The sequence below is a fragment of the Erpetoichthys calabaricus genome, chromosome 14 (genome assembly GCF_900747795.2).
Source record: "Erpetoichthys calabaricus chromosome 14, fErpCal1.3, whole genome shotgun sequence".
Taxonomy (NCBI): Eukaryota; Metazoa; Chordata; class Cladistia; order Polypteriformes; family Polypteridae; genus Erpetoichthys; species Erpetoichthys calabaricus.
Window position 1 is genome coordinate 62,799,740 of NC_041407.2, and position 24,128 is coordinate 62,823,867.

General features: G+C 42.2%; 1 protein-coding gene across 1 annotated transcript in view; it reads left to right on the forward strand.

Annotated features, from left to right (window-relative positions):
- Positions 1-24,128, forward strand: part of grhl3 (grainyhead-like transcription factor 3) — a 104,060-nt gene that overhangs the window by 10,210 nt on the left and 69,722 nt on the right. Inside the window, exon 2 of the mRNA XM_051919068.1 lies at positions 10,681-10,775. Coding sequence (XP_051775028.1) covers positions 10,768-10,775 — 8 coding nt within the window. The 5' untranslated portion in view covers positions 10,681-10,767. The remainder of the gene's footprint in view (positions 1-10,680; positions 10,776-24,128) is intronic.

Sequence of the window (24,128 nt, forward strand, 5' to 3'; positions counted from 1 at the left end):
AACTGGACTGCCTAAAAGAACACCTCCACAAGATTAGGAAACGTAGGGCAGACTGGCATTACCCATTTTGCTTTGCTTTGGGGCTTTGCTTTCCTGTTTTAATTTCAGCTAAAGTGTCAGTTCTATTCACAGGGCTTCTCTTTGGAATGCAATGTCTCATCTGATAAGACTTATTGACCGCAGGCAACAGACACCCAGAGAAATCTATGTGATGCACCATTTGAACACTTGGCCAGTAAACCAAGAGCATTAGATCAGCGAATGGCAATTTTGATGGATAAAACTTTGCACCAATTCTCAACCAAAAAGTTTGGCTTATATGTACCCAAGAAACCAATGGAAAAATGTCAACTCCTTCCTTTATAACCCATTGCAAGAACTAGGTCTATGTTCTCTATATGCTCTGTGTTCTCAGCCTGGCCATAACTTCTGCTTTATAGCATTACAACTATTGCCTACAGTGTTACCATAACAAAGGCTGGAATGATCAACTTTACTCCAAAGGGTAACCTACAGTAGTGCTAGACTGAAAGAGTGAGAGACCATCTGCATCTGAAATGAAGCTGGACGACGGTGGCACAAGTCCAAACCTTGCTAAAGTAAAGCAAGATGCACAAGCAAGAGAGACCTTACATAAAGCCATGCATTCGTCCTGCTAAAGACAACAGTTGACTGTTTACCGACTACCGAGCAGACATAAATTTTCTGCTAGCAAACGAGGACCACTGTGAGAAACTTGGAGAAAACAGCAGTACCACCCACAATCAAAAAGTGCAACCAAAGTGTAGAAGGAGAAGAACTTCTGAACAAATGAAGGAAAAGGACACTGAACATCCTTCCATGTGTGCTGAAGAAAGCTGACCCAGAAGAGAGAAAGCATTGCCAACTCCCAAAGTCAACAGGAACCAAACTATAAGTACACTTGCTTTGATTTCTTCTTTCTATTGACTGTAACTAGTAGTTATTATAAAGCCAGTTAATGTATTGTAGATATTGATGTCAACATAACTGAAAAGTGTTAACCTTTGTGAAGGATACATTTTTAGATATTAAAAGTTTCTCTTCATAAATTTACTGAGAAAGTTCAGAACAGTTTCTGTCACACACACACCAAGTGCTGTCTGCTGTGAGCAGATCAATGGCACCATCACAGTATAGGCACTCAAAACTTTAGAAACTTTATAACTAGCTAAAGAACTTATCCATCTTGTCCAACTGAAAGATCAGAGTTCTTAGAAAACATTTTAAAGCCAGTCTGGAGAAAATGATGGTTCCCGAATAATTTCTTAGCTGAGAATTAAGGAAATAGAATTCATAAGTTATGTGCCTTTTCTTATAGGACAGAAAAAGTATAAACTAAGCTAGCGTGGATTTAATCCATGTTTTACCTCATTGTTACTGTCCCTCATCTATATATACTTGCATATATTCATATGATATTACCCTTACATTATGAAAACATTTTATGAAGTGTGTTTGGGTTATTTTTTAAAAAATAGTCTATCATCACGTCCAAATCACAAACACAGAAAGTAAAAGTTATTTAATCTGGATTTACTTATGAACTTAATGAACTTCGTTCATTAAATTGTAAAGTCTCTTTATACTTCTATCATCCTGGTTGGAAAGTGAAACAGAGATATCCCACACTTATATCACAGAAGAATGTATGGGAATCCAAAAACTGGGCTTTTGGGCAACAGCAGTAACATGTTCCCTAATGTGCCACCCTAGAGAAAAAACAGACAAAGTAAACACTTAGTCTTCAGCTTGCTGTGAGAAGAAACACACAGAAAGCACATCAGCTTTCCAGATTCCTCACATCTAGATAATTGATTTAATATTTCTTCAGTGCCCAAATACCATCCAGTCATCTCTGTGAAGGGTTATACTCAAGAATGTGCAGGTGGATGAGCCTATGGTGTCCTGGGTAATGGACTATCTGTCGGGTTGACCGCTGTTTGTGAGACTCAAGAATTGTGTTTCTTATGTGGGTGTCAGCAGCACTGGAGCCCCACTTCAGTCTGTACTATAAATATAACACCAGGTCATGTCACTTGCAGAAATTCTCAGATGACTCTGCAGTTATGGAGTGATTAGACAGAATACAGGAGTCAGGTGGAAAAGTTTGTTTTGTTTTGCAAAGAGAATTGTCTGCATCATAACATCAGCAAAACCAAGGATCTGATTATTGGCTTTCTCCACATGTAGAGGTAGTGCACTCCTAAAAGTACTTGAGGGTCCACATCAATGACAGGCTGGCCTAGTCTTGTATCACAGAGGAACTGTGAAGACTATGTTTCTTTAATGGGGGAAATTACATCCTTCACATCTTCTACAACTCTGTGATGGCCAGTGTGATTTTCTGTGCTGGGGTGTGCAGGGCTGGTATCATCACTTCAAGAGAGGCCCACCAAATCAACAAGTTAATTAAAAGAGAGCATGGTCAGTTATGGGACCACCGGCAGGTATTAGAAAAGAAGAAAATGAAAACAAAACCAAGTGCTATTATGAACAATGCTGCACATCCTCTCTGTGACACACTAAGACTGAGGATTTTCTTCAACAGAATCCCTGAGTACAGCAATAGAATTTTCTCTTCTTCTTTCTCTTCAGCTGCTACTCCTCCCAGAGGAGTGTTGCCTTTCTACTCTCCCGGTTCTGACTTGCCTGGATAAGGCAGCGTGGCTCTTTTAATTGAAGACCCAGGGAGTACTTCCGATGCCAGGGCACTGCTTGTTAGAAGCAGTTCCAGTTCATACCGAAGTTCCCATAAAATAGAGAGTGTAACTCCCTGCAGCACCCCCTGGAGGCACCCACAGACCCTAACATGGCTGTCTCACTGGACAACAGTTCCCAACATACCCTGCAGATGTCTGAATGGGTACTGAAGCCCAGGGATGCTGGCATCTAGTGGGTCAGAGGAGCATACAGCCTTGATATGGAACCTCCCCGATCTCCCGGCCGGTTAAGAAAGTGAGGCCTGTCCCTGGAGTTACATCAGCCCGTACGTGCTGTCCATTACACTATTTATTTATTTAAAGAGCTTCTGTAAAAAGTCATATTTCCCACAGGGGACAAGTAAAGTCCTCTCTGTTTGTTGACTTGCCACAGAATTGGACCAGTGGAGGGCTGATAAATCTTCCTTACTCCACACATTGCCTCTTCAAAACTCAAGAACATCAAAATAGGTTTATTACTATATGTACTGAAGTGAAATCTATATTAAAATAATATGGAGTGTAGTATTTTTTTCTTCTGTTTAAAATGCTGATGTGTTTAACTCCAAGACATTAAATTTTACTAGAATTAGACTTCTTATGTACGTTAATGGACTTCAGGGTTGTAGACTTATGTGTTATTTTGGGTACCTGAAGTTAATTTAATCCAGCAGTTAAACGTACTTTGTAATGCGAGATGTGAAAGATGCATTAAATGTCACACACTGACAAAGTAGAAATGGGAAGAATGATTATAAAGATTTGGTATGAATGAAATGGACTGCTAAGATGAGAGAAGAAACCAGACAGCTAGAGTGGTGGGTTCGCTCTTTAGTATGTCTAGACTTCATATTGTGCGTTCAAAGAAGCAGGACAAACAGCAACTGGCTGGACATGTGATATTAGCAGAGAGACTGTTTAATCTTTTTTTTTTCAGTACAAACAAATGTGGAATATGAGGACTCCTGCCAGAGTATTTTGAGGTAATAAAAATGACAAGCAATGCCAATTTAGAATAAGCTTTTGAAGAACCGTGGGCTGATGATGAACGAACCTGTTCAACAACATATTATGCAAGTGTAACAGGGTCGTGCTGCAGCATGTTTCTCCCTCCAGGATGCGGACACGCGACCACATGCTCTTCAACTCTATCTGTAAGGAGCACAAATTAGAAACCAGCCTGCTGTGTGCAAGGGACACTCGTTTAGATGAGGAGACTTCCGTTGCTCTTAACTCTGGGGAGGATGATGTCATGACAGCACTTGTAAGAAGCTCACACTGAGAAACTAGTCGTTCCAGAAACATTTAAAGTAGTGAGATGGAAAGTCAAAATATAAGAGTCATTCAACCTGAAATGCTGATGGAAGCTGAAACGGATTCTCCAAATAGTTCCTTTCTCATAAAGAGCTTTTAATATAATATGAACTGGGGATGGATAGGCAGTCATCATGACTGTTTTTTTATTATTTGGAAACCAAACATTAAAAACAAAACACAACTCAAACAAACAAATGAAGATAGCATATGCTTTGTAAGCAATCCAAAAAGAGCTCCACCTTCAACCCTGGCCCGTCAAAGAGAGCAATGCAAATAAAGAGCCCCATCTATAATAGTTCTTTGTATATGATAAAACAACAAGTATAATAAAAAAAGAGTTAAGTACGGGATTGGAATGTTTATTTTAGGATTACATTAAGAAGTTCTTGGTACGTTCTGAAAAAAAATTCAAAACGGATCCTCATAAAGAGAATTTGATTTCCACCAATGTGAGATAATAGGGAACATCACTTACCTGCTGAGTTATAGAAAGTGAACTGCATAAAATAAGTCCTTGTGCAAGCAGTGTGGTGTCGGATGTTACAATTTTTCATAGCACACCCATGTGATATAACTGTAGATATGACTGTTAAGGCATTAGAAATAATTTATCACCCAAAGCAGGGGTCCTCAATCACGGTCCTGGAGGGCCGCAGTGGCTGCAGGTTTTTGCTCCAACCCAATTGCTTAATAAGATGCCCTTATTGCTCAAGTGACACTTCTGCTTCACTTTAGTTGCCTTGCTTGTTAAGATTTTGAACCCTTATTGCTTATTTTAGTCTTAATTGTTCCTAATTAGCAATAACATGAAAATAACAAAAGAGAGCAGCGTTTCTCCATTTAGCTTGTTACCATTTACACCTGTGTTTATTTATCATGCACTATTGGGTTTAATTAAATACTTGGAAGGAAAGTGAAGAGAACAAAATGAAGGACTGAGAATTACTCCTCCATTTTAGCCTTCAACTCATTTGGATGAGATCCTTAGAGAAGGGAAAGAAAATCTAAGATATGAGAATTACCTGACATAGCAGAGTTAAAGCACTAACAAGCCAGGAAATTTAATTATTCACAAGGATTGCTTTCTAATTAAGAAACCAGGTTAGAACAAAAACCTGCAGCCACTGCGGCCCTCTAGGACTGGGATTGAGGACCCCTGACCCAAAGCAATCTGAGAGATATACAAAATATTTGTTAGAAATGGTTTACTTGGGGGCTTTCCTGAAACCTTGTGACACAGTCATTTGGTGTCGTTGGTAACATTTTCAGTCTTGCTCTGAATTGAATTGTGGCATCCTTGGCAGATAGACATCTCTTTGATGGTATTTCCTCTAGGTTAGTATGGGCAAAGATCTGAATCATCTCCTGCTTTTTGCAAGGGTGCCAAGGTTTAAACACATTATGAGTGGAGTCAACGTTAGTTAGCAAGTACTGACTTTTAGTTATGACTAAATACTACAACATTCTTAGTGTTTTGTCAAGGTCCAGCTACGCGCAACCACTGCAGAAGAACACAGTAGTTTGTGAGACACCAGAAGACAAAGTAACTGCAGGAGAATGAGGGGGACAGCCTAACATCTTTACAGCCTGTGCTTTTATCTCAGTTGTTATGGAGTACAGTTTCTCAATTGAAATGTGTTATGTGTACAAGCACTGAAATGAGAGCAAGGATTTTTGGTGTCCAGGCCATGGTGGTCTGCCAGTCAGGATAAAGTATTCTCAGATGATAACCTTCCACATTTCAACATATGGACAAAGCCTATGCAGTGTTATAAAAAGTACTCAACAGCCATACTTGAGTAAAAGTAGAAATGTTTTTGCAAAGTGATTATTCAGGTAAAAATAAAAGTTACCTGTGAGTAAACTACTCAAGTAGAGGTTTTAAAATTTCTGGTAGAAGTTAATGCAGAATTTCTCCCCATTTTATATCCATTTTTGAAACCTGTTTATCCAGAGCTTGATCGTGTTTGAAGCTAGACCCTATCCGAGCAAGCAATGTGTGCAAATCTATATATATAATTCACTAAGCCGACAAGGCACGCAAGACAACCATGGGATACGCACGACATAGCCACGCCCACCAACTCTAAGACCATGTGATACGACGACAACTCACAGAGCCACGCCCACCAACTCTAAGAATTCACTAAGTCCATGGCAAGCAAGACCCACGCAAGCCAGAGCCACGCCCGCCAACTCACAGAGCCCCGCCCACCAACAAATTGAGCGAGAGTGAAAGCATTTGCCAAGAATGTTTTCATTAATCAAGAACGAAAGTCGGAGGTTCGAAGACGATCACATACCGTCTCTATATATATAATTCACTAAGCCGACTGGGCACGTAAGACAACCATGGGATACACGAACAATGAAAAGTCAATGTGGCTCAGAGGTGCATGTGGACTGTAGTGGAGACAAAAGCGACTGAGGCGGTGTTTAGAAAATGAAAAGTCAGTGTGACTCACAGGTGCATGTGGACTGTACACAGATGAAAGCGACTCAGTTGGGGGCGGGCACATGAGCAGGCAGTGCATACTGAACGATGACTAAGAGATGACTGTGAAATCAGACTAGAATGGCGGGGGGGGCGGAATGGGCGTCCTTCCCCTCTCCCCCATTCCGCCTTCCGCTCCCGAGCGCCGTCCAGCCCCGTCCAGCCCCGTCCCTCGTTCTGGGAGGAGGAGGTGCGACGGCGGTCCTCCAGTTTTCAGTCATGGACAATTGTATGTCGCCCTCTCCAGAGTTCCATCTTTTCATTCACCTACAGTCGTATCCTCAAACTCACCCCATTTGGACAACTGTGTCTTTCAGGAAGTGTTCACCCATCAATACATAATTATGCGCATACGCTGCGGGTTGGCCAGTTAGGAATAATCTCTGGGCAGGATTCCAGCTTATTACAGTATGAATACACACACACACACGCACACACACAAGAAAGCATCTTAATAAAAATGTACCTTAATTCATTGAGGTAGGTGCTAATAGGAGAGGTATACAGGCTTTGTGGAAGAATAATTTTAGGGTAACATAACATTCATCTTAAAGAAATAGCATAAAGAGTTAATAAATGTGGGAAACTAAATAAAGGTCAAGTGAACAACAAAATGTACACTGAAATATAAGATTTGGTTTAGGAAAAATACTGAGATGGTCAATTAAATAAAGGATGTACCAGAAGAAAGGTTGATGTAATATACAAAATGTACTGAAGGATGACTAAGAAATCAGCAGATGTACTATAAGTAACGAGAATGGACAGTTGTTATATGCACAGAAATGTCAAGGGTGGTGGCGCAGCTCAAAGGTATAAGAAGAACCAGAATATAACAGACTTTTATTTTATATAAATCATTTGGGTGTAAACCAACGAACCAACCAGAGTAAAATGTATGCATTGATTGACTCAGTATGTAAATTCAACAGTTTATAAAATGAATCTCTATTCTTTGTAGTCCCTGGCCATTCTGACCATGCTGTAACAGACTGCTTTTGAAGAATGCTCCCTCTAAGGCATTTTGCTGAGAATTCATTAAAAGATACAATGAACATCTTTTCTCCTGCTTGATTACTGAATTGTCCTGTTGGAGGACGTTTCTTTCTTTAATATGATGTTAAATTTCAACCACAGCTTCCCCCAACTTTAAGTAACTGTTCTTGGGATCTCATTTGCAAAATTTTATTTGGATTTATGTGTGAAATTATGCATACTACAAAAAAAATCCTCTACTGTTCTTTCTGTACTTTGTATTCTTTTCTTATCAGTGCTATGCGAGTAAATCACAGCTAAACCTGTCGTTCCTACAGGAGGACAATACGATATCCGCTGGAATCTCTGCATGTCTTACTGTTATCACAAAATGGATGAAGGATCACCATCTACAGCCCAACCTAGCAAAAACCGAGCTTCTTGTGATCTTAGCCAGCCAGACTGTTCACCTCTCTATCTCTGTAGAGCTTGTTTCACTGTCGCTAATACCTGTCAATACGCAAACTTTGGTTGGTGATTGGTGAGCAGCTATCTTTATCTGACCAAATTTCTACTGTTTCTTGTCCATGCAGGTTCACGCTGTACAACATCTGCAAGATCAGAATTTTTCTGACATAGCATGAAGCATAACACTTCTGGTTCAGGCTTTGGTTTTGTTCCATCTAGACTACTGCAACTCGCTTAGGGCAGGAGAACCAGCATGTGCTATCAAGCCACTGCAGATGATCCAAAAGTAAAAAAGGGAGAGAATCTGCTTCCTCAGTGCTTTAAAAGCTTATTCTAAAATGTTATTGATTAGGTCCTGACAGGTTTTGAAAAAGTTCTGCACAGATCCTCTAAGTGAGAATTTGATTTTTTCCAATTTCAAATAGTATATAACATCAGTTACCCACTGACTTAGAATAGGGGAGTTAGACTCATCTTGCTCAACTGGAAGAATCCTATGTGCCAATAGTGTAGTGAAGGCAGTTACAGATTGTTTGTCCTTCTCCACTTTAAGCCCATCTGGGAGTCCACCAAACACAGCTGTTAATGGGTTAGGAGGGATTGTGACATCAAGGCTGTCTGATAGACATTTAAAAATTTTAATCCAGAATGTTAATTTGATGCAGGTTCAGAACATGTGACCCAGTGAGGCTGGAACTTGATTGCAACATTCACAGGTTGGATCTTACCCTGGAAACATTTTGGACAATTTTAAGTGAGACGTTATATATAATTTTGAGTTGAATAAGTGTATGCTTTGCACATATGGAGCTCGAGCGGATTCTCTGCATTGCTACTTTCCACTCCTTTTCTGAAATATTGAGTGAGAGATCCTTTTCCCATTGTCCTCTTGGATCTTTGAAAGGGAGGGACTGTAAAATGGTTTTAAATATTACAGAAATGCTGTCTGAGTCCTCGAAATTGAGCAATATTTTTTCCGGCATAGAGGGAGGTGGGAGGTGAGGAAATTTGTGCAGGTTCTGTTTAACAAAGTTTCTGATTTGAAGATATTGAAAGAAATGTCTTGCTGGGATGTTAAATTTGCAATGTAACTGTTCGTAGGATGCAAAGACGTTGTCTATTTACAGATCTCTAAGTGATTTAATCCCAAATATTTTCCAGATATTAAAAACTGCATGTGTTTGAGAGGGTGAAAAAAGGTGGTTCTCGTGCAGAGGTGCCACAGATAAAAGCTTCTTTATCTTAAAATACTTCCTACATTGGTTCCATATTCTGAGTGAGTGAAGCACAATTGGGTTGTTAGTATATTGGTGGTAACTTGCATTAATTGGGGTACAAAGCAAAGAATATAAAGATGTACTGCGGGATTTTATTTCTATTGCTGACCAAGCCTGTGTATGTTCATCTATTTCTGTCCATGTCCATGTTTTTATAGTTTGTATGTTTGCTGCCCAGTAATAAAATTAAAGGTTAGGTAAAGCCATGCCACTTTCTACCTTAGGTCTTTGTAGGGTCGCTCTTTGGATAAGTGTTTTGAATAGTTTTGAATTCCAAATAAATGAGGTTATGGTTGAATCTAATTTCTTAAAAAATGATTTATTGATGTATACTGGAATGTTTTAAAATAAAAAGAGAAGCTTAGGAAGGATATTCATCTTAACAATGTTAATTCTTCCAGCTAAAGTGAGATGAAGGGTTGACCATCTTGCTTAATTTTTTCAATACAGACAGCGAAATTTTGTTGATAAAGAGCTTTATGTCTACTTGTAACATTTACCCCTAGATATTTAAACGGATCTGCAATGATAAAAGGGAAGCTGTCCAATCTAATATTGTGTGCTTGAGAATTCACTGGAAAGAGCACACTTTTAGTCAAATTAATTCTGAGACCAGAAATCTCAGAAATTCTGCTAGTGCTGTTAGGACTGCAGACACAGTATTTTGTCAGTCTGATATATACAGTATGATATCATCTGCATATAGAGAAATTTTCTGTTCAAGTCCTTCTCTGATAATCCCCTTTATCCCATAAGCATTTCTTCAGTGAACTGCCAGTGGCTCAATGGCGATTGTAAAAAACAGTGGTGACAAAGGGAGCATGGGCCCTCTTAATAGGGAACTAAAAAAGAGTCTGTACATCATATTCATCATTTTTGAGATTTGTAATGTTTGTCAAATCATTGCACATTCTAATAACAGCTGCAATGATATGAATTATTATATGTGTGAGTTGTCACTTAGCAGCATTAGCAGGTTTCCCTACTTGATCAAGGGTGTTATCATCTTTTACTTTCTCTGAAATGTTGTGTACACATGGGTCAGAGTTGCCATAAACATATGCACATTCTCCCAACCAGTTTCCTTTTATAAATTCCAACTTTTGCATGGGAAGTTGCACATTTTGAGCCTCGTTTTGCCTGCGTATGCAAGTTGTATAAATCCGAACTCTGAAAGCTCTTTTGCAAAGTTAATTTACATAATGCAAATACCTAATCACAATTAATTTAAATGGAAACCATGTTTCAGAATTCTCTGGCCCCAGTAATGCCCCTTATTTTTGTTAAAATAATACCAGACTAAATGAAAATTGACAATATTAGTTTAATAACAGTCATAAAAACAAACACTTTTAATGTTTAATAAAGCACTTTAACTAGACTTTATCACTAGTTTCACATTCAAAGGAATGGTCTTTTGGTTTTTCAGGTTGGGCTTTTCTAACTCGTTCATGATCTGTTTTGGAGCTATAATGCCTGGGATAATGCGAGAAGACATACTATATGATCAACACACATGACAAGGTGAGTGAACCGCAGCACGTGAACATGCAGGTACACATCGAGCTCAGAGTCTGAACACAGCTGCATCAACTATTGAACAAAATTAGACTGGGATTACACGTCACCAAAGTCCAGCCTCGTTTCAGACATCCAGGCTCGTTCCCAACAGACTGCTGTGAGGATTGAAAGAGTCAACATTAACTGTGGAAATAACTGAGACTGAGATTGCATATCACCATCACGCAGCCCACTCCATACTATGAGATACAGCAAGGTATATTTGGAATTGTAGATGTATGGGTGTTATGCCAATGTTGCACATTTCAAAAACATTACGCATTTTTGCCAAGCCTGTTTTTTGCTTTAATATTACAGTAATAAATGTGTCCAACAAAATATGTTGGAGTAAAAGTATTTTCTTAATAGTTACATTATGGTCAGCTTAAAATATTGCAAGTGTACAAGAAAACAACAGACAAGGGAAAGGTTTGGGGTTCTACCTCGTATATTCTTTGCAATGTCTCAAAAACGAGAGGAATAAAGAGTAGTCTCAAATGAATGAGTCCAAAATGGGATTGACTGGGAAAGGCAAGTGGCTGGTTTTATAGGCAGGGGAAAGGAGGATGGGGGTCCAATGGGGAAGGGGCGGAAGCGAGGTCAATAGAAGGGCATGGCCTGGAGATGGAAGTGGAACCTGGTTTGAGGCGTTTTACCCCAAGTTAAACCCATTGACTGCCTCCCATGCACATGTGTGTGACACAAGTGTTTTGTTTTTGTTGTTTTTAATGCTTGCAGGGTACAAGTTCAGCTGAACTACTGATCGATTAGTAACATCACACATGCCTGTATATGCTGTAGATTACTCGGGGATGTCTGAAGCAGATCAGGTAGCGCCATAAAGTGTCAGGAGGTGTACACTTACAGTATGCACACGTGCAAGTTCTGTGCATGTGCAATCCAAATCAGGCATGGAGAGAAGATAAAATAGTGGTATTCCCATCCAGCATGGTGACTACAGCCCTGTGATATCACGTTGGCATCATAAGGCAACATGGGGTGCTGGGTGGTGCCGTTGGGAGGGAAGAGCTCTAGAGCATGGGTGTCGAACTCCAGGCCTGGAGGGCCGCAGTGGCTGCAGGTTTTCATTTTAACCATCTTCTTCATTAGTGACCAGTTTTTGCTACTAATTAACTTCTTTTGCTTTAGTTTTAATTAACTTGACTCAGGCACCTTAGTTGTCTCTTTTTCCTTAATTAGCAGCCAAACAATAATGAGACACAAAACGAACTGCCACATGACCAGCTCACCTGTGCCTGTTCACACAATATCTGAAAATAAAGAAAGGTGAAGGTCTCGGTAAGGTTGATCTCTCAGGTCACCAAAACATTTTGACGAACAGAAAATCAACGTTTGGAAGCGGAAATGATGTCATAGGAACGCAGGTTCTGAGGGGCTGGAGGTGGAAGTGACATCATAGGGAGGCACGTTCTGAGGGATTGGATGTGGAAATGACGTTTGTAGTAGGCAGGTTCTGAAGGACTGGAGGCAGAAGCGATGTTTTTATGAGGTGGGTTCTTCTGATGGTCTGCAGACAGAAAGAGGAGAAGTAGTTAGAGTGCCATGCCATCACCATGTCCGGTGGAGAAACACATTTATTCAAGCCTATAAACTGTCTCTCATGCACATGTGTGTGACAGTATATAAAAACACTTGACACAACAATGTGCCACCCACCCCCCCTCAGTTCCTCAGTGTTACATACACATTTCAGCATGCTCAAAACCCCAATGGGAGACCCCAGCTCCCTTGCTTTTCATGTTATATATGTATATCGACATGTTTAATACTCCAAGGGGACTCTCCTGCTACTCAATGTTATATACAGTATGTATATCAACAGACTTGAAACCCAAAGCGGGTGCCCACTCTTCAATTTTTTCTATGAATATCAATGCGCACAATACCTCAAGGGGACATCCCCTCACTCCTCGCTTTCATTTCTACCTAGACACCCATAAAGGGGGCTAATGACCCTGATACCATCAATTCTTAGAAACACCCTTGGTATTGAGGGAAAAAAACGTTTCTTCAAGCCAGCAACACAGCAAATTATTATGGGAAAAATTGGCTAGCTGAGTTACTGGTGAACCCAGTAACTCATCCCAATTCACTGCTAAAAAACGTTCACAGATCAACACAGATAGTGACCAGGCCAGGATGATGGAGCTGTGAGGCAGTAGTGTTTCCACGGCTTCCCAAAATATACGAAAATCAGGAATGATAAGTATGTCATATTTGTTATGACAGGTTGTTTAATTTGCCAAGAAATGATAATGCATTAAGTGGTACAAGGAAATGGCACACTCTAAACAATAGAGGAGTTTGGGGGATTGGAGACCCCTGTGCAGCAATGGGTGCTGGTTCACCGTTAAGCAATAAAACGCAATCCACAAGCTTTTATCCCTGATATCACCTGCATTGCAGTTCAAAAACAGATGCGCCACACAGTTAAAATTGCTGTGCTACTGCCAAGATCGCCAGCAGGAGAGATGGGCTGAATGTATGCAGCAAGCAGCAGGTGTTGCATCCAATTCAGTCCCCCTTGTCCCACCCTGTCCACCAAAACTTGAAATCATTGATGTTTCACAATCAATGCTGTTTGCGGTTTCAAATGAGCCACTAGCTGCTCATATCTGAAACCTGAGATAAAAGTGATCATAAGGGAAGAGCTTGAACAAAAAATCACTGTCTATGCTAAGGATACGGCACTTCATATCTTAGATTCATATTAATTAATGCACTAGTGTTCAGCCTACTAGGGGAATTTCACAAGATCTCTGGATTCAAAATGAATTTGAATAAAAGCAAGCATTTTCTAGGAAGTTCTTTGTCACGTCAAATTAGGGTGGATACCTTTTCACTGACTGCATCAGAGCAGATTAAATGCCAGAGGATTAAAACTACAAGGAAGCATAAAGATCTCTTTAAGTGCAATTTCACTGATATAATGGAAACCATCAAACCCATCTTGTGCAAACGTTATGGTACTCCAGGTCAACATGCACTATGGCCGGTGCTGATCAATAGCTGATATCCAAATGATATCCTGCAACAGCTGACAAGGTAATCCATAGGTCTTCTATGATGAAGGCATTCACCATGTTGATCTCGGCTTGTATGCACTATGTTGATGGTCAGCTATATCGAGCTTTGTTGGTTACATTTGATCTTCCTACTTTAAACCTTTCTACACATTCATTAGCTTTTTGTTGGGTCATCACTATGCAAGGAGTGGATATAATGGTGGTCCATTCCTACAAATACTTGGTGGGCCACATTAATGACAGGCTGGACTGGCCTAGGAACACAGAGGAACTACATAAGAAAGGACAGAGCAGGCTCTTTTTCCTCAGAAGACAGTGTTCCTTTAATGAAAGAAGTGACATCCTTCATATATTCTATAACTCTGTGATGGCCAGTGTGATTTTCTATACTGTGGTGTGTTGGGCTGGTAACATCACTTTAAGAAAGGCCCATTGCATCAACAAGCTACCGTATTTACCCGTGTATAAGTCGGGTCTTGAAACCTGAAAAATCGACTTGTATGTCCGTTGAAAAATACGACAGATTTTTTTTTTACATCTTTTTGCTTCTTCCAATCTCGCACCAGTTTCTCAGACACATCGAATTTTGTTGCAGCAGCGCAGTTACCAATTTCTTTTGCTATTTCAATGACTTTTAATTTAAAACCAGCTTCATATTTTCTTCTGATCAAATGCTCCATTGTAGATAAGGGATGCTTTTACGATAAAGGTGTATGATGGTGTGAGATACACAAAACAGTGCAAACATCGCTTCGGAATAGTTCAGGTATTACCGTGTGGTCACGTAGGCACAATACATAGAAAAAAAAGGCAGTGTGCTCAGTGGTTACTCTCTCAGGTGGGCGTTAGCATATCATAATCACTTGGATCAATCAGCGTGAGTTTTCCATGTTCGACTTATACGACAACATTATAAAATATCAGAAATTATATCAAGCTCCAACTTACCTGCGGGAGAAGATAAACACGAGTATGTACAGTAATTAAAAGCGCAAACTCACTTATAGGACACACTCTGGACCCCCTGGAGGTTGTAGAAAAGGAGAGAATTAAAGCAAAACTGAGTGTCATTATGAACAATGCTGCACATCCTCTCTCTGAGACACTGACACTGAGAGCTTTCAGAGAATGAATTATTCTGTAGAACCAACAGCAATATGTATGCATAATGCCTCACTGTGACTGTGACTGTCAAGTCAGAAGTTTTCTTTCTTTATAATTTCTTCTTCGTTCAGACCAAAGTTATCTTATTTATGTATTTATTTATTTAAAGAACGTCTGTAAAAAACCAAATTTCACCCTGGGGACAAATAAAGATCGATCTATCTATCTATCTATCTATCTATCTATCTATCTATCTATCTATCTATCTATCTATCTATCTATCTATCTATCTATCTATCTATCTATCTATCTGTACTGTTTTCACTTCCATGCTGAACCAACATACTATCTATCTATCTATCTATCTATCTATCTATCTATCTATCTATCTATCTATCTATCTATCTATCTATCTATCTATCTATCTATCTATCTATCTATCTATCTATCTATCTGTACTGTTTTCACTTCCATGCTGAACCAACATACTATCTATCTATCTATCTATCTATCTATCTATCTATCTATCTATCTATCTATCTATCTATCTATCTATCTATCTACTTCGGTGAAGTTTAGCAGGTGCCACTCTCTCTGCCCAAAGAAATCCCACTATGCAGTGTTTTTCAACAGTGATGCAATCCTGTACAGTGTCCATGTTCATTTGACATTGGCTTCAGCTAGACTAATGACAGAGTACTGCACTGCGTGTGTTCAAACTACCCATAAGCCATCACAAACATATTGTATTATATTAGCTTCTATCCATTATGGTTACCATGTAATTTTCAAATAGCCTTTACTTTTTGATTTTCCTTCGTATAAATTAGAATTCAAACAGAATGCTTGGTGTTCTTTCCTGCATTGAGCCTGATACTACCAGGATATGCTACATCCCTGAACTACAGTAACTGGGTTCTGGAAATGGAAGATGGCACAATCATATGGGTTGGGTGCCAAAGTGATTGGTGCTGATTTCATGCAACTCTAGGGACCTGAATTCAAATCCTAGTCCATTTAATATCTAAATGCAGATTATCTGTTCTCCTTGTGTTTGTAGTTCCTCCTTAATCCCCAAAACGTGCAGCTTGATGAATAAATCTCATTTTTGTAAAGTCTAGGGTCCCACCAAGTGTTGCAAACAGAGCTGCTGGGATAGGTTACAGTTGCCTGTGAGACTGTCATAGAGACATAAGATTGAGAATGTAGATAAATATTGTGCTTTCAAAAACGACTTGAGCTGTTAAGTGCTTTGTGATAGCACACAATTTAAGGACATTGCATAAATGCAGGGTTTGTTGATTATAGCAAAAAGAACAAAAAAAAAATTGGCTTGGAATTTATATTTGCATTATTTCACTAAGCTCTACCCCCATTTCAGCCAGCCCACCTATACATTTGGCTAATTTGATGGACGTGTTTCCTGTTAATGTTTAAAACAATCTGCAGACTTGTATTAGTTGCATCAGAAGAAGCCCATTGTTTAGAGTTGGAAGTCACGTTCCTTTAAAGACGGAACTCTTTCTTAGTAAAATGCTCTGCTGCTTGTGTTTATTTGCCTAGTCATCTATATATTTATCTATTCATGTTTTCCAAGTGACATCTTTTATGAAAGATGTGGTTTTTTTTTTTTTCTAGAACTACAAGCGTAAACCGCATTGTGAAGAGAATTTGACAGGCTTTTTTTTATTTGTCTTCTTTTTCAAACTGTATTGTGTACCTGCCCTTAAAATTAGAAGCATATCGCTGGAGGAAAAGGCAAGGTAATAACTATAATTACAGCATTGTACGGGAATGGTCGGTGTCTTCAGCGGAAGGTTGTTTTGCCAACTCCCGCCTCCTGGACAAAACATCTCCTTACAATTACAGAATGGAGCAACAATTGAACCACCAGTCGGCTTTAGAGGATGTTAGAGATTAGAGCTTAAAAGATACATTCAATTCTATAAACGGAGCTTTCACTGAAAATCCGCTGCTGTCTTTTCAGAGGTGCTTTTTGTCATTAAAAACCCAATCCTTTTCCCACCATATAATGGAAGTCATTTGTGAATGCCATAAACAGACACACAGAATATTCTGCAAGCTACCCTAAGGCAGGCTGACAGAGCAGTTGTGTTTAAATCTTGTCAAAGGCTCACTGTGTGACCCCGAGCAGGTCACTTAAATAACCTCCTGGCGCTCAAACTATGCTTGAAAAAGAATGTGTCTCGTGGTGTACAAGTTAAAAGAAAATTAAGATGAAACAAAAATCTAGTGCATGGCTTTACATGGCTCTCATTTGTTTCTTCTCTTACTTTAACATTGCACACACTAATATTTGGAAAGTGAAAAGGTGTAATTATGGTAATTGTATAACAGAAAAGTTGGATTATTTGTAAAAGGAGCTGCGAGGTGTTTCCATTCCACTTGTCAAGGGCTGTCGTTCTTTCTGTTTTGCAGACTTTCTTGGTATCAATTAACTTCATAACTCGATTATTTCCAATGAAGTCATGTCTCGCTGTAATCTACAGCAGAGATTCCTAGAGCTTCAGTGACTGATTATTTTCATGTCAAACAGTTTGTTAGACTTTTTTTCTATTTGTGTCTGTGATGGGTGACCAACCTTAACTGAACATTCTATTTCTGTGTACAGTTAGTGTAATGGTCCACAAAAACACAGATAGACAATATGCTCTAATGGCTAAAGAAATGGACATTGAACCCCAAGACTGTTAGCTCAGTCCCTGCCTCTAATCTACTGTGTGATCCTGATGAAGTAACTAAACCTGCTTGAACCATAAAAGTACAGTGGATTCAAAAAAGTATTCACGACCCCTTAATGTCCTGCACCTGTGTTGTAGATTTCATTTTAAATGGATCAATTTGTCATTTTTACCCATCAGTCTGCAATGAATAATCCATAATGACAAAGTGAAAACTTTGCACATTTATTAAAAATTAAAAACTGAAATCTGGCATTCATATAAGTATTCAGACCCTTAATTCAGTACTTTGTACAAGCCCCTCTGGCAACAATTACAGCTTTGAATCTTCTTGGGTGTGTCACGACAAGCTTTGCATGCTTGGATTTGGGCTGTTTATCTCATTCTTCTTGGCAGATCCTCTCAAGCTCCCTTAGATTGGATGGGAAGCGTCTGTAAACTGCCATCTTCAGTTGTCTCCACAGATGTTCTGTGGGGATCAAGTGTGGGCTTCAGCTGAGCCACGTAAAACAGTCAGAGACTTCTCCGGAAGTCACAGTCATGTTGAAAGGTGAACCGTCACCCAAGTCTGAGGTACCATGCCCTCTGCAACAGGTTTTCTTCAAGGACCTCTCTGTATTTGGCTACTTTCATCTATCCCTTCTTTCTGACCAGTCTCCCTGTCCCTGCCCCTGAAGAGGAGCACCATACCATGATGCTACCTCCACCATGCTTCACTGTAGGGATGGTATGAAGCAGGAAATGGGGACAGTGCTTGGAGTTCTGCCCAGAGATTTTAATTTCTGTCTCATCAGACCAGAGAACATTATCCCTCATGCTGTCAAGACTCCTTTAAATCCTGTTTAACAAACTTCATGTGGAAGTTAGCCACTGTACTGTAGAGGCTTGGTTGATGGAGGTCTGCTAAGATTGTTGTTCTCTTGACATTTTCTCCCATTTCAGTAGAGAAATTCTGAAGATCTGATAGAGTGACCATTAGGGATCTTGCTCACCACTCTGACCAAGGTCATTCTTGCTCGGTTACTCAGTTTGGTTGGACGGCCACCTCTAGGAAGTGTCCTGGTAGATCCAAACTTCTTCCATTTTACATTGTGATATATGGCCGGCTGTTTATCCTGGCCAATACCCCCAAGCTGCCAGATGGAGCCCTCCCTGCAACATGGAGGTGCCCCAAATTCCAGTAGGGCATCATGGACCTTGGAGTTTTAATTCACAGCCCTGCTGGATACCGTGGGGGCCACCAGGGGATGCTGCAGGGAGGGTCAGGGACTTATATTTTCCGTATAACCCAGAAGTACTTCCCAGTCACGGGGACAAAGGAAATGATGTAGTTCCGGGTTGAAGAAAAGAAGATGATTTCATCTGACCCGGAATTGAAGGACAGAAACATTTCCGGGTCAGGGACTATAAAAGGACTCTGGGAGATCCCAGCAAGGAGCCGAGTTGGGAGGAAGGGTGACTGAGCTGCTGGGAGTGGAGGATTGTGTATTGATTAGTGTATTATGATTATTATTGAATTATTATTGGAGTATTGTGGAGTGGAGGGTGCTTTGTGCACTTTATTATTATAATAAATAATATTTGGACTTTTACATGGTGTCTGATGTGTGGTCTGAGGGTTCAAGGGGATGACAGCGTCCCCTATCTGTCACAATATTTATTGAGGCCACTGTGCTTCTGAGAATGCTCATATCTTTAAAATGGTTTTAAACTCTTGCTGTGATCTCTGCCTTACCCAGGTTTTATCACAGAGGTCTACAGAGAGTTCCTTGGATGTTATGGCTTTGTTTTTGTCCTGACATGCCATGTGAATTGTGGGACCTTCTATACACAGGTGTGGGCCTTTCTAAACCATGTCTGTTTGCTAATGGTGGAGTCCAATTAAGTTCTCGGCACATCTCAAGGAGAATTAAAGAAAAGAGAATGTGCCTGACCACAATTTGGAGTGACACAGCAAAGGGTCTGAATATGTATATGAATAATAGATGTTACTTTGTAATTTGTAATAAATTTGAAAACCTTTCTGAAAACATTTTTTTTTGTTTGTCTTTGTGGGTTATTAAGTGTGGATGTGGGACGTGGAATGTCACCTCTCTGAAGGAGAAGGAGCCTGAGTTAGTGCTTGAGGTTGAGAGGTTCCGGCTAGATATAGTCAGACTCACCTCGACGCACAGCTTGGACTCTGGAACCAATCTACTTGAGAGGGGCTGGACTCTCTACCACTCTGGAGTTGCCCCCGGTGAGAGGCACCGAGCGGGTGTGGGTATACTTTTTGCCCCCCGACTTGGAGCTTGTTCATTGGGGTTTACCCCGGTGGACGAGAGGGTAGCCTCCCTCCGCCTTTGGGTGGGGGGACGGGTCCTAACTGTTGTTTGTGCGTATGCACCGAACAGCAGTTCGGAGTACCCACCCTTTTTGGAGTCCCTGGAGGGGGTGCTAGAGGGGGTACCTTCTGGGGACTCCCTCGTACTGCTGGGAGACTTCAGTGCTCACGTGGGCAATGACAGTGAGACCTGGAAGGGCGTTATTGGGAGGAATGGCCCCCACGAAATGAACCCGAGTGGTGTTTTGTTATTGGACTTCTGTGCTCGTCACGGATTGTCCATAACGAACACCATGTTCAAGCATAGGGGTGTTCATATGTGCACTTGGCACCAGGACACCCTAAGCCTCAGTTCGATGATCGACTTTGTGGTCGTGTCGTCAGACTTGCGGCCACATGTCTTGGACACTCGGGTGAAAAGAGGGGTGGAGCTGTCAACTGATCACCACCTGGTGGTGAGTTGGCTTTGATGGTGGGGGTAGATGCCAGTCAGGCCTGGTAGGCCCAAACGTGTTGTGAGGGTCTGCTGGGAACATCTGGCAGAGCCCCCTGTCAGAAGTAGCTTCAACTCCCACCTCCGGCAGAACTTCGACCACATCCCGAGGGGGGTGGGGGACATTGAGTCCAAATGGGCCATGTTCCGCGCCTCTATTGTTGAGGCGGCTGACTGGAGCTGTGGCCGTAAGGTGGTCGGTGCCTGTCGTGGCGGCAATTCCCAGACCCCGTTGGTGGACACCGGCGGTGAGGGATGCCGTCAAGCTGAAGAAGGAGTCCTACAGGACCTTTTTGTCCTGTGGGACTCTGGAGACAGCTGATAGGTACCGGCAGGCCAAGCGGAATGCGGCTTTGGTGGTTGCTGAGGCAAAAACTCTGGCATGGGAGGACTTTGGGGAGGCCATGGAGAACGACTTTCAGACGGCTTCGAGGAGATTCTGGTCCACCATCTGGCGTCTCAGGAAGGGCAAGCAGTGCAGTGTCAACACTGTATATGGTGGGGATGGTACGCTGCTGACCTCGACTCGGGACGTTGTGGGTCGGTGGGGGGAGTACTTCGAAGACCTCCTCAATCCCACTAACATGCCTTCCAATGAGGAAGCAGAGTCTGGGGACTCAGAGGTGGGCTCCCCCATCTCTGGGACTGAGGTCACCGAGGTGGTCAAAAAACTCCTTGGTGGCAGGGCCCCAGGGGTGGATGAGATACGCCCGGAGTTCCTCAAGGCTCTGGATGTTGTAGGACTGTCTTGGTTGACATGTCTCTGCAACATCGCATGGACATCAGGGACAGTGCCTCTGGATTGGCAGACCGGGGTGGTGGTCCCCCTCTTTAAGAAGGGGGACCGGAGGGTGTGTTCAAACTACAGAGGGATCACACTCCTCAGCCTCCCTGGAAAAGTCTATTCAGGGGTCCTGGAAAGGAGGGTCCGTCAGATAGTCGAGTCTCGGATTCAGGAGGAACAGTGTGGTTTTCGTCCTGGTCGCAGAACAGTAAACCAGCTCTACACCCTTAGCAGGGTCCTGGAGGGTGCATGGGAGTTTGCCCAACCAGTCTACATGTGTTTTGTGGACTTGGAAAAGGCATTCGACCGTGTCCCTCGGGGAATCCTGTGGGGGGTACTCCGAGAGTATGGGGTACTGGACCCCCTGATAAGGGCTGTTCGGTCCCTGTATGATCGGTGCCAGAGCTTGGTCCACATTGCCGGCAGTAAGTCGAGCCCGTTTCCAGTGAGAGTTGGACTCCGCCAGGGCTGCCCTTTGTCACTGATTCTGTTCATAACTTTTATGGACAGAATTTCTAGGCGCAGCCAGGGTGTTGAGGGGGTCCGGTTTGGTGGACTCAGGATTGGGTCACTGCTTTTTGCAGATGATGTTGTCCTGTTTGCTTCATCAGACCGTGATCTTCAGCTCTCTCTGGATCGGTTCGCAGCCAAGTGTGAAGTGGCTGGGATGGGAATCAGCACCTCCAAATCCGAGACCATGGTCCTCAGCCGGAAAAGGGTGGAGTGGCCCTCTCAGGGTTGGTAGTGAGATCCTGCCCCAAGTGGAGGAGTTCAAGTATCTTGGGATCTTGTTCACGAGTGAGGGAAGAATGGAGCGTGAGATCGACAGGTGGATCAGTGTGGCATCCGCAGTAATGCGGGCTATGCATCAGTCTGTTGTGGTGAAAAAGGAGCTGAGCCACAAGGCGAAGCTCTCAATTGACCAGTTGATCTATGTTCCTACCCTCACCTATGGTCATGATCTATGGGTAGTGACCGAACGAATGAGATCGCGAATACAAGTGGCTGAAATGAGTTTCCTCCGCAGGGTGTCTGGGCTTTCCCTTAAAGATAGGGTGAGAAGCTCAGTCATCCGGGAGGGGCTCAGAGTAGAGCCGCTGCTCCTCCGCATCGAGAGGAGTCAGATGAGGTGGCTCGGGCATCTGTTCAGGATGCCTCCTGGACGCCTCCCTGGTGAGGTGTTCTGGGCACGTCCAACCGGGAGGAGGCCCCGGGGAAGACCCAGGACATGCTGGAGGGACTATGTCTCCCGGCTGGCCTGGGAACGCCTTGGGATTCTCCCGGAAGAGCTAGAAGAAGTGGCTGGGGAGAGGGAAGTCTGGGCATCTCTGCTCAAGCTGCTGCCCCCGCGACCCAACCTCGGATAAGCGGAAGAGGATGGATGGATGGATGGTTAAGTGTAGATTGATGGGCAAAAATAGCAAACTTATTCATTTAAAATGAAATCTACAACACAATAAAGTGTGCAGAAAGTGAAGGGGTTGGAATACTTTCTGAACCCATTGTATGTATTTATACTGCTCAGACAAATTAAAGGAACACTTTGAAAACACATCAGATCTCAATGGGAAAAAAAAATCCTGCTGGATATCTATAATACCATGATATGGACTGGGTAATGTATTAGGAATGAAAGGATGCCACATCGTTTGATGGAAATGAAAATTATCAACCTACAGAGAGCTGAATTTAAAGACACCCCGAAAATCAAAGTGAAAAAATTATGCGGCAGACTTGTCCATTTGGCTGAAATTTCATTGCAGCAACTCAGAATCGTACTCAGTAGTTTGTATGGCCCCCACATGCTTGTATGCATGTCTGACAATGTCGGCACATGCTCCTAATGAGACAACGGATGGTGTCCTGGGGGATATCCTCCCAAATCTGGACCAGTGCATCACTGAGCTCCTGGACAGTCTGAGGTGCAACCTGGCGGTGGTGGATGGACCGATAACATAATATCTTAGAGGTGTTCTAATGGATTTAGGTCAGGCAAGCATGGGGGCTAGTCAATGATATCAATTCCTTCATCCTCTAGGAACTGCCAATATACACTTGCCACATGAGGCCGGGCATTGTCGTGCACCAGGAGGAACCCAGGACCCACTGCACCAGCATAGGGTCTGACAATAGGTCCAAGGATTTCATCCTGATACCTAATGGCAGTGAAGGTGCTGTGGTCTAGCCGGTGGACGTCTGCGTCCCTCCATGGATATGCCTCCCCAGACCATCACTGACCCTCCACCAAACCGGCCATGCTGAACAATGTTACAGGCAGCATAACGTTCTCCATGGCTTCTCCAGACCCTTTCACGTCTGTCACATGTGCTCAGGGTGAGCTTGCTCTCATCTGGGAAAAGCACAGGGTGCCAGTGGTGGACCTGCTAATTCTGGTATTTTATGGCAAATGCCAATCAAGCTCCACATTGCTGAGCAGTGAGCACAGGGCCCACTAGAGGACGTTGGGCCCTCAGGCCACCCTCATGAAGTCTGTTTCTGATTGTTTGGTCAGAGACATTCACACCAGTGGGCTGCTGGAGGTCATTGTGTAGGCTCTGGCAATGTTTATCCTGTTCCTCCTTGCCCAAAGAAGCAGATACCGGTTCTGCTGATGGGTTGAGGACCTTCTACAGCCTTGTCCAGCTCTCCTAGAGTAACTGCCTGTCTCCTGCAATCTCCTCCATGCCCTTGAGACTGTGTTGGGAGACACAGCAAACCTTCTCGCAATGGTACATATTAATGCGCCATCCTGGAGAAGTTGGACTACCTGTTCAACCTCTGTAGGGTCCATGTATCACCTCTTGCTACCAGCAGTGACACTGACCGTAGCCAAATGCAAAACTAGTGAAAAAACAGTCAGAAAA